Raw genomic sequence first — 11,549 nt, forward strand, 5'->3', positions numbered from 1 at the left:
CAGGCGCGGCAGAATCTCATTAGAGGCTGCCGTGCCGGGCAGGGTGTGATAGCGGCGCCGGTCTGCAGCTGTTGTGGAGCCCACGCTTCCTGGACAGAGGCTTCACCTGGCGCTGACGTCGACACGTCGCGCTTCACCGCACAGTCCACGCTGTCCAATCAGGACAGTCACCTAACACCACATCAACACGTCTCGCGTCACAACACTGTCCACGCTGTCCGATTAGGACAGTCACCTAACGTTGCATCAACATGTCCCGTTTCACAGCACAGTCCACGCTGTCCGATCAGGACAGTCACCTAACGCCACATCAACATGTCCCGTTTCACAGCACAGTCTACGCTGTCCGATCAGGACAGTCACTTCAGTTTACAAAACACCGCATCAACGCGTCCCGCATCAACGCACAGCCCGCATCGTCCGACTAAGAGCGTCGCCTAAAACTACATCAGCGCGTTCCACGTTCTCCCCGCAGGCCACACTGTCCGGTCAGGAGCGTCACTCCACGGCTATTTGGCTGGCTACAGCCATTGCCCTCTCCGCCTAAGCGATGCTGCACATTAGCGGGAATGGCGGATATTCTTTCGTTGCCTTTTCCACCGCTCGTTATTTCAGTGAGGCTCCGACGTCTGATGGGGAGCTATGTGTCGGCTGGGGAGGAACGACATCGTACACTCGCACATATTACAGGGTTGGCGTCGTACTTTCAGCTTGCATGCGTCGTCCATCATGGTGGCTAAACGCTCGGGCGGCAGGCCCGTCGCCCCGTCGCTCGGCAATGTTCTCAGCTCAATGGGAGTCTCGACAATACGGGTCTGCCTGTGAGTTGTAGCTTGGCCCGCCCGTTCGAGCTTCGGCCATGGTTCTCTCGGGAAGGAAAGCGGTTCGGGCCGGACGGGCGGCGGCGAATCACCTCTCCGATCTCACCTCACCTCTCACTCTCTCCCCGGGCCGCCCGTCCGATCCCAATGCCCCGTACGCCCGTATGATCGCTGATCCCCAGCCGTCCATCTGATCTCTGATTCCCCGCCTGCACGTCTGATCAGTCCAGTCCGTCGACCGCCTATTTGATCTCTCTGATCCCCGGCCGCGCATCTGATCTCTGATTCCCACCCTCACGTCTGATCTCTCTGATTCCCCGCTCACACGTATGATCTCTCGGATCCCCGGCCGCACGTCTCATCTCTCGGATCCCGGCCGCGCGTCTGACGCGTCCGACTCGCGGCACTCGCTCTGCCGTCGTTACCAGACGCCGCCGCCTCTGACGCTCGCCGCGAGGCTTCGCGGCCGGCGCTGGTTGTTTTTGCGGCAGCCGTGCTGGGCAGGCCAGCCTCGGTCGGCTCTGGCAGTAATTCCGGCTAGAGCCCGCAGCCGCAAGCACGGCTTAAGCTGTGGATCACTGCGGACTGGAGCGGTGTTGAGATTCCCTGCGTTGCGTCGGAGTCTTAAAGCGCTGTCATTGGAGCGTTAAAAGCACTGTCTTTAAACGATCCAGGAGTCACTAGTATCTCTTTAATGACATCCGCTTAGCAGCGCGAGGTAGTCTTTTGTACTCAAGGCTTCCCGAGAGCATATTGCTTTCATGGAATTCTTCTCCCATGGGTCTCTAAAGCCTGGTCTATAGCTGCTATTCAGTAGCATTCTTGGAACGCTAGCCTGTGTCCTTCCCGGATTCTGCAAGATTTCCGTTGAGTGCACCTAGGCTCCCCCTGGTTCTCACAGCCCTCGTCGCTGCGGTGTATAGATCGGTGGCCGGCACTGCCCCTGCTGTTTCCATGCCCGTGAGAATCCGTATGCCCACCACCTGCATGCCTTATGCCTACCACCCAGCATCTAGCTCCTGATCTCTCGTCCGTGGTTCCGCCAGTCGTCTCCTGGTGCCGCGGTGGGCCGCGGTGCCCCCGCCCCCGCCGCTCCGTGCCAGTCCGCCGGCCCGGCGGCCCGACCTGGCCGGCGCCTGAGGCACATACGGCGCCCCCGACGGTAGCGGGCTGCCCAGAGCGAGCGTGGCCCCGCCCAAACGGTCGCGCCTGAATGATTGAGCGTCTCTGCATCGCGGCACCTGCCACTCAGGCGGCCCTGGGACGAGCCGCCCACGCCACCGACGGTGGAGCAATCCATCTTGCCCGTCGCCGTCCCGCTTCCACCGCTGGCATGGCCCGAGGGCCGCGGGCGGGCTCGGTTGAGTCGCCGTCGCTTCAACCGCCGGCCTAGCCCAAGGGCCGCTGGCGGGCTCGGTCGAGCCGCCGCCGCTTCCACCGCCGGCCTAGCCCGAGGAGCGCGGGTGGGCTCGGTCGAGCCCCGCCGGCATGACCCGAGGGCCGCGGGCGGGCTCGGTCGAGCCGCCCCCGCTTCCACCGCGGCCACGGCCCCAGGACCGCGGGCGGGCTCGGTCCTAACACCAGCCGGCCTGCTGACAGAGGTCGTCGCCGTCAAGCACCGCTGGCGTCGGCGTCCATGCAGTGCTGCGGTTTGGGGGCGTGGGTTGGGTTGCACCCGGTGGTATCGGCCAAAATGGTCGTTTAGAGTGTCGGACTCTTGTCGCTTTTCGTTTGTTTTTGCTTCGAGGGTGTTGCGGGTTTTCGTTTTTGTTGTACGATTCATCACCACTGATGAAATGCGAAGTTAATCGTTATCTGGTTGAACATGAATTAGGATTGCTGTGTTTGCGAGGTTTTTTGAGGCGATAACTAAGGTACCTTTGCTTTGTATCGGCGGGCAAACCAAGGTGCCCAGGGCCGCGCCACCTTCATCCCTGGACCACCCACATCTCACCTGGCGCCACCACCACAAGGCAACATTCCTAACAACCCGATCTGACATCCCTCGCCGCCGACCTGACCTTTCCGCCGCCGACCTAACGGTAATCTGTGTTCCTGCAGGCTCTGAGTCTCGGATGAAGCACATCTTCAACGGCTACATGGCTGGCCTGTCGGTGCTGCGCGGCGCCGCTGAGAAACCGAAGGTGTTGAGCTGCCTGTACAGCTGCAGCGAGTCGCTGCAGGCGCCCTCCGTCGAACTCCTGCTGCCTGGAATGGAGCTGCTTGCCAATAACGGTACGTCTGGCACTGGCGTGCCACTGTATCACTCCCCAACAGCTGCACGTCTGGCGCTGGTGTGCCCCTGTATTACTCCCCAACAGTGGTACGTCTGGCGCCGCTGTGCCCCTGTATCACTTCCCAACAGCGTTGCATCTGGCTCTGGTGTACCCCTGTATCACTCCCCAATAGCGGTGCGGCTGTGCTGCCGTGCCCCTGTATCACTCGCCAATAACGGTAAGTTGGTGCTGTCGTGTCGCTGCATTACTCGCCAACACGGGACGGCTGCGCTGCCGTGCGCTTGTATCACTCCCCAATAGCAGTAGATTGGTTCTGCCGCGTCGCTGTATCGCTGCGGTGTGAGCAGGGCATAAAGTGCACTTTATACCGGTTCTGTCCGGTTCTGTCCTGCGGAGCAGCGGGCCACTGGACTTGGTCTGAGCGAGGTTCCGTAGGTAGGCCAGCTTTCGACTGGCCTATGTAGATACAGCGGATAGATGTAGCACTACTGACCTCTGAGGTAGAACAGATGCTACATTTCGACGCCAGGTTTTTGCGCCTTGCGTGCTATGTATTTAGGATCGGTTCGCTGTTTCGCTGAAAATTTGATATCGACTCCAATAAATCAGCGGTGACCTTTGTCTGTGACAACAAATTTTTACGTGATGGTTCATTCATCAAGATGAGCAGACGCCGGCGGCAGTCATGCGCTCGGAGCGTGACGCCCATCGCCGCTGTGCTCGGGGTTGGCACGAATCACGACATCGGGCGCGGCCATCGAGTCCAATATGATTTTTACACATTACAGCGACACTACCCTGGCGACAACTCCTTGATGTGGCGCAGGCTGTGGTGCTGACATATGTATCTAACCAACTTTGCCGTTGAAGTGCCGCCCTACCCACAACCTCTTACTTCCGCTTCTTTGAGGTAGAGCTGCTTCTATAGTTTGCATCGAGCCAGTGGTGAGAGCCGCGGAGAGCTTTGTGGATGTTCCCGATTTGTGTCACCAGGATGCTTTGAACCTCTAACTTTTCAATTTACCGGCGCCTCGATGCACACCCGAAAAGAACGGAAATATTTCGCGCGCCGCATGTCGTTTCCACCAAGATGTCGGAAGCCCAGCCGCCAGTTTTCTCATTCTTTTCCAGAAATGTGAAAGATAGTTTGCCGCTTATCGATTCTGCTGCAAAATTCAATCAGTTCGCCTCCGCCGCCATCATCCCGGCTAAAGCGTAAACCGAATACCTCGGCGGCCCCCGGGCGTACGTGTTCGGAGATAAATTGGCCGTTGACATTTATGAATCTGACGCCCAGAACCACCCAGAGGTGTGTGTGGTGACAACACAACAACGCATGTCAAGCTGTCGCATAATATTATCGATACCTACCGCGCTTGTTAACATTACCATGATACGACAAATAAAAGTCGTGTTTTGCTTGCAGATTGTTCGTGTGCGTGTTTACCGGTCGAGAACATGGTCGAGGAAAGATGCCTTATTTTTATTTTGTGCGACCGAGCGATAGCATGGAAGTTTGTAATTTTTTGGTTGATGCTGTGCACAAAATTACATTTCTCTAGTAGATTATCGGCATGCCAAAAGCCAACAGCCCCACCTGGTTGGGCTGTATGCTGTTAGGGAATCCATTGCTTGTGAACGGGGTATTTGCTGACCTTGCTATGCTTGCAGACATGACGGAGGTGACCGTGGAGGGAAGCAACCGGACCCACATTGAGAGCCTGTTCAGGAAGATCGCGTACGTCAACACCCGCGAGTTCCCCACCGCCGGCCGACGTGGTCTGAAGGTCATCACCAACTTGGTGTGAGTACGAGCGGTGCAGCCTCATGGCCATCAATATGACGGTGGAACCGCAACTTGTGGACATTTAAAACGTGCGAATTATATATATATATATATATATATATATATATATATATATATATATATGTGTGTGTGCGTGTGCGTGTGCGTGTGCGTGTGCGTGTGCGTGTGCGTGTGTGTGTGTGTGTGTGTGTGTGTGCGTGGGTATGTGTATTTATATGTAGTCTTTACTGAATTTGAAGGCATGCTGATTGAGTAATCAGAACATGGCGTACATGACACCCAAGCCAGAATAGCTCGTTGGCTGAAGGTGCGGAAGACCAGGTTGTAGTTGCACTGCAGTAGCAGGCATATCGCTGGCCGGGTGAGAGGGCCCAATACCACATCGCTCTGTTTTACGGAACAATGGAGATGTGCCGGCACTTTCTCGGAAGCTGGGATTCATAAGCGCATTACTGTTGCCGTGATCAAAATGGAGGAGGTCTTCGCGCGGAGGCTTCCGTGACGGTGGGACGGGCGGGCCCGCTTGCGCCGCCCGATAGCCCGAAATCTGGAAATATTTCACGGCCCGCCACGGCGATCCTCTTCGCGGGAGATCGGGCCGAGTCTGTGTGGACCGATACTGTCCCGCGCGCGGGTCGGACCACAGACCTGAAACTCAAACAAAGCAAGCAGAATTCCACAAATCCGCACGTCGAACACGAGCCAGCGGTGAAACACATGGCTAGACGGTTTTGTGAGTTCTGCATCACCCGGAAAGCCGGTACAAGCTGTTCCCAGCACTCGAGAAGGGAGTATCAACTCCATCAACGATCTTCATCGCATGAGTCAGCTCTTCTGAATGCGGGCGGCTGTAGCAGAATCAGGCATGGCGTGCTATCGGAGCACCGCAAAGTCTAGGAAATTCGGCAGTCGATTCCCTCTGTGGAGAAAAGAGCCGCAAGATCCTGAACAAAACATTTCCACCGTCGTCTAAACTGCACTGATGTCCCGCTGGATACTAATCCTCTGCAAAGCCTTTCTCACAATGGCGGGTGAACTACCCGCGTCGTCATTATGACCGTTCCCGTCTCATGGTCCGTGCTGGGCGCGCCCAGCCTCGTCGCCGTGATATCTTGCCGCAGTCCCCAGCCGGGCAGATGCGCTCTTGGACGGCCATACGTCTCCCTAAGTTAACCGCCGTGGCAGGCGGCGCTTCGTTACCAGCGTCACGGTCCGTCACAGCCGTGACCGTCACGCCGCGCCGCTGGCTCGGGGGCTTGCGGGTTATCGCTGGCGAAGCGCCCGTGTCGCGCGCCATTGTGACGCTCGCTCTGTGGTTGTCAGCCGGGTGTGGCCAGTGGCAGCCACAGCCTTCCCCGCCGCCAGTGGCAGCCACAGCCTTCCCCGCCGTCAGTGGCAGCCACAGCCTTCCCCGCCGTCAGTGGCAGCCACGGTCTTCCGCCACTTCTGCTCCCTTCTCGCTCCTGGCGCTGTAGTGCTGCGAATGTTTGGCCTTTGTATTAGTGTGTGGGTGCCCTTTCGTTTCCTCTGACCGGAGTTATTTGAATTTCCTTTGCTTCAATTTACAACGGAAATGTTGTGCTCTACATCTTTGAACCATTGTGGTGCCTTGTTTGTTTACATTGCGGTGGGTCATTGTTAACTGGCATCGTTGGTTTGCGTGCTATCGGCTGTTTCGCAATCTTTTCACGTACTGCCTCTGGCGATTGTTTGCGTTCTGCTGACAGATCTCATTTCTGGTTTAATCCCGACCCGAAGCATGCGTGCTCACCTTGTTTACGTCGGTCGTCTGTGCCCCGTGGCTGCTCCATGTTTCCGCCCCGTCGGACCCGCATGCGGCTGGGGCGGAGGCACAGAACGCTGCTGAATATGGCGCCGCTCCTGATGATCCTCGGCAGTGGGAAATGGGAGGGGGAGGGGGCGCTGATTCAGCTGTCTTTGCAGGATGACGCGCGCATTGGGTCTTCCATAGAGCGTACTGGGAAGCGTGTGAATAATCCGCTCAGGTTACCAAAGCCATGGTTTCTCCGTAAGACACCCGTTAATCTGTCAGCTCAGAGGGCATCTTGACGGAGCAGGGGGATGATGAAACCTGCCTTGGCTCGTTGCATGCTTCGCTTCTCACATCTACAACTGTCAGACGACGTTCTATAATCGCACGCGGTTCCCGTCGTTTCTACAATCAAGGCTGCTGCCTCCAGGCGCGATACGCTACCTCCGGGCGCCCCAGAGTGAACCCGCTCTCGTTCCACCAGCCCCGGCTGTGCGAGCTCCCCCCTCCCCGCCCCCCTCCCCGAACCCTCCCCCGTCGAGGCTGGCGTCAGCCGGATACCTCTCCAGCCGCGCCCGATATTAGCACGGAGTTCTACTGGTGACAGCTGACCTCACCGTCAGCTGATTGCCACCTGCACCGGAAGCGCACCGCGCCGAGCTCGCCGCATTTGGGACGTTGGCCTGGCATGTGCGTCGAATGGTGTTCTGCGTGGCCGCACGAGGCGATGCGCGCATGCATATTGCTCGGTAGTTGTGGATGTTCATTTTGTGTTGTTGCTTACAGCGGTGTGTGTGTGTGTGTTGTGTGTGTGTGTGTGTGTGTGTGTGTGTGTGTGTGTGTGTGTGTGTGTGTGTGTGTGTGTGTGTGTGTGTGTGTGTGTGTGTGTGGTGTGTGTGCGTGTGCGTGTGCGTGTGTGCGTGTGTGTGTGCGTGCGCGCGTGCGTGCGTGCGTGCGTGATTGCATCAGCGGATATGTCGTTTTGACGTGTATTCCTAAGTATGCGCCCGATGAGTCTAATACCTTATTCCTTGTACAATAAGGCCACTAATACTGTCTCGTCGATACAGGTTTGTTCTTGTGAGACCAAAAGGTCGCCTCTTGCCTCCGGCGTCGGTGCTCAACGTTATCCATTTTTAGTCTTTGAGTGGGATCAGCCACAGTTGGTTGGACTGGAGCGTTTCCGCCCCTCCTCTGGTCCAGCAGCGGGGTCACCACCTGACAAATTGGACCACGCGGCCCCCAGCCTGCGCGTCGTCACGATCAAACGCGTGGAAACTCGCCGATGCTTGGCATCGAGTGAGAGGTTTTGGAGTTTTCGTGGAGTAAACTGCTTTGTTGTCCGGTAGTTCCAGTCCTCGTCACCTTCCAACGATGCAATAAAGATTCCGTCGTAGTGCGTGCTTCAAGCGGTGATTGATAGCTCGCCGGTGGGTTTGTCGATGGAGTGCTTATGCTCCTCCGGTTCAACTCCGGTAGTTACTCGGCTGGTAAGTGATGGGATTGAATTCATCGTTGGGTCTTCATTTGGGTTGCACGATTTTTGTCGATCAGTATATTACTCTTCATGCGAGTATCGGTGGATTGCCTTGATTCCATTTTCGGACATATCTTCGTATGACCAAAATTAATGGACAAGATTTCGTCGGAAGGAAGTTGGTCGCGCAGAAGTTCGTCGCGCATAAATCATACGGGGACGAAAGTTCGCAAAAGACAAAAGCCACGACGCTAAATTTCTTTCGGGGCCAGAGTCCGTCTAAACAAAGTCCGTCGGGGGTAAGAGTGCGTCGCGCTCTTAAAGGACAATCGTTCGTCCATAGCATAGGTTAGTCCAAGACAAAATTTTGACCAGCAGAAAATTTCGTCGTTCTAAGGTTCGCACAGGGAAAAAGTAATTGTGCCAAAGATCGCGTAAGTCGAATGTTCCTGGAGGTAAAAAAAAAGATTGGGGACAAAAGTTTTTGTGGAAGAACTCTTCGTTGAACACAGGACCTTGCCGTACAAATGGCGCAAAAACTGTCTAGGACTGGAGTCGCATGTTGCTTAATGGTCCTCAGTAATAAACCACATATGTACTTTCTTAGGATTGCAGTGGGCGCCACACGTCTAGACCTGTAGAAACTGAATCGTCCAATACCGAGGGTATGGAGGCAAGCTGCTAAATTGTGTGTAATTGGCTTGGTAGGTACTTACATACTTCGTATATTGCTCTGCAGATAATATGTAGAAAGGCCTGCCTACGTAACCAAACATCAGCAAAACAGTAAGGGAGTCTGGGATGTAGCGAAATCGTGGTAAGTAGATCCAAATTAGGACTTTGACCGTCCTGTTCAGTGTAAATTTACGAGGATCCACTGATAATGTTTGGACGGTCTGGGGCGATGGCATCGTGTCCATGAGGATTTACCACCCTCTCAGCTGTTGAGGCTATATGGTGTCACCCGCCACTCGTCCTGACAGGAAGGGCAGACACCGCGGGGAATCGAATCTTGAGCATCTGATTGCCCTGAGGTGCGGCTTAACCACGAAACTTAAGGTAACCCAAGTGTTACACGCATCTTCGCGTCACGCACATTTACCGGGAAGCCACTGTTTTTAGTGCTGCCAGTTCGACAAAGCAAACTGAAACTCGATCAGCGTTGTCGCTCGACTCATAGCCCAGAGGGCGCTGCAAGTGATTGCCAGCCTTGCGGGGCGCTTTCCGGCGATTGGCGCGGTAGTCCCGCCGGACGCGAGGGCTCTGCAGCGTTTCTGGGAATGATAGCCTGCTGTCAGAACCTGTGAAGCCAGCCGAAGCCGCTCCAATCTTTTGATCATCCGACGAGGAGACTCACGCAGTAAACACACTAATGGGCTGCGCTTTGCGGGGCGCGGCGGGTGGGAGCGCCCGCAGCAAGAGTTGTGCGAGGTTTACTCTAGCGGCAGTGATTTTTAAGTCCTCAACTCGGCACCAGGCTGTAACGTGCTTAGATTCTGACCGCCGTCTTGACGTGAAACTCTGCTCGAAAGCACTGTTGGCGTCCTCTCACCCAGGCAGAGGTAGCGTCCGATTATGCAATGTCTTTCGGTGCCAGACCGCTGAGGAGAATGCGAATCATTCATACCCAAGCCGACGGCTGCCGAACTGATCAGCTCTCCGAGCGATGCATCAGGTGGTGTTTGTGCCGCTTCTGGCGAAGCTGCTCTCCGTCGCGCGGCGCCAATCAGCGGGGCGTTTTCGGACCACGCTCGTCTTAACTCGCTGCTGATTTGTTCGGCGCGGCGGTGCCGGTAACGAGGTGTCGTCGCAGAGACTCGGGCCGATTCGGCCGTAATTGGCGCGAGCAGACGGCTCCGGAGCGGCTGCGCCACGTAATGACTCGGGAGAAGCGTCATTGCCTCCAGTCGTCAGTGCAGGCTCCACGGCCGCCGTCTCTGCTGCCCAACGGATGGGAGAAGGGTCTTAGCGGGACGCGCGCGGATCAGCTGGATACCCGCTTAAGCCCGAGTGGGCCGCGTGGCATGATGCAAGACAGGGACGCCAGCGCGAGGTGGACACGCTCGCATTGGGCTGGCGCTTGTGGCGGAGTGTGCGGCCTTAGCGTGCACAGCCAAACCCTCCGCGGGAGTTTATCTGTTCGGGGTAACCACGCTCAGGGGGCGTTCTGAGGACATGTGGATTGGGCCACCCTATGACCGCCGCCGAACTCTGGCCAACAAACAAATGCCATGGTGGAGCTGAGCTGTGATTCTTGCCGTCTGTGCCGTCCTTTTGCATTGTTTTTTTTTCGTAAGGAAACATGCCTGCCGTCCTTCCCGGTAGCGTTTGTGGCGTCGCCTGTGCGGAGCGCGCCTGTGCGCCTCTGTTAGAGGTCCCTCCCTGACTGCGGTTCTGACGCCGCCTCTGCCTCCGTCCAGGTCCCTGTCAAAACACTATATTCCCTGGGTGCCTCACTTGCCCAGGTCCACGTTGATATCGTGCTCCCTCCCTGTCGGCGTGCCTGACACCGCCTCTGCCCCGCCTAGGTGCACCAGCGGCAAGGTGGTGAAGATCCCAGTGGTGGACAGCTACGTTTTAGTGCGTCAGCCGCGCTACCTCCACATCGCTGTCAACGGCACCGACAACTTCTCCGACGACTACGAGCAGCTGAAGACGGGCGTCGCCGTGTTCCCTGACATTAAGATCCTGGCCGGCACCGACCAAATGGAGCTGAACGGTACGCCGCCGCTCAGGGCGCTCTGCAACCGCTTCTGTCAGAGCATGCGGATCTAGGGGTGTGAACGGTATGCCGCCGCTCAGTGCGCTCTCCAACCGCCACCGCCATGGCATGCAGATCTGGAGATGTTAACCCCGTCGTTGGCGCGTGACAGTAGGGGTGTAGAGCGTTTGCTGCTTGGATTCAGTGACTCATCCTGTTAATTAAATATGTGAAAAACAAACTAGAAGTCAAACTCACGTGCTCCTCGAGCGAGGTCCTCGTAAATGGTGCCATTTACGACGGGTGTGAGCTGTTGCAACTCACCAAGCGAGGAGAGAGGGTATCGAGAGGCCGGGTCCTTGACGCCGTGCTGGGTGGAACGGTAGACTGAATAGGTGACTAGGTGAGTAGGTGAGCAGGTGGAGCAGAGGCGCGTAGGATGGGCGAAGGCGGAGGCCTGTGGTCAGGCCCAGTTCGAGGGCTTCTCTGCGGAGCTGTCGTGTGTCGACGCTGAGGTGTCGGTCAGTGTAGCCGCAGTGTCGGCGTCGGGTCGGCGTCTCCCTCTGATCAGGCCTCGTCGACTGTGCTCGCCGTCGGCGCCTTCCTGCGCACATACGATTGTGCGATGGGGTGAGCACGTGACGTGAAGCGTCACGTGATCTGACGTCTCCTGCACGGGCGGCGCTCGCCACTCTGGTCAATAACCTGCTATATATATATATATATATATATATA

General features: G+C 56.7%; 1 protein-coding gene across 1 annotated transcript in view; it reads left to right on the forward strand.

The window, feature by feature from the left end:
• Cals (calsyntenin 1) overlaps positions 1 to 11,549 on the forward strand; it is a gene marked incomplete at its 5' end in the record, with an annotated part of 55,676 nt that overhangs the window by 38,285 nt on the left and 5,842 nt on the right. The window contains 3 exons of the mRNA XM_037233878.1: positions 2,883 to 3,056; positions 4,730 to 4,862; positions 10,642 to 10,832. Of these exons, the coding sequence (XP_037089773.1) occupies positions 2,883 to 3,056; positions 4,730 to 4,862; positions 10,642 to 10,832 (498 nt within the window). The remainder of the gene's footprint in view (positions 1 to 2,882; positions 3,057 to 4,729; positions 4,863 to 10,641; positions 10,833 to 11,549) is intronic.

Source organism: Pollicipes pollicipes, unplaced genomic scaffold (genome assembly GCF_011947565.3).
Source record: "Pollicipes pollicipes isolate AB1234 unplaced genomic scaffold, Ppol_2.1 Scaffold_7231;HRSCAF=8579_pilon_pilon_pilon, whole genome shotgun sequence".
NCBI lineage: Eukaryota > Metazoa > Arthropoda > Thecostraca > Pollicipedomorpha > Pollicipedidae > Pollicipes > Pollicipes pollicipes.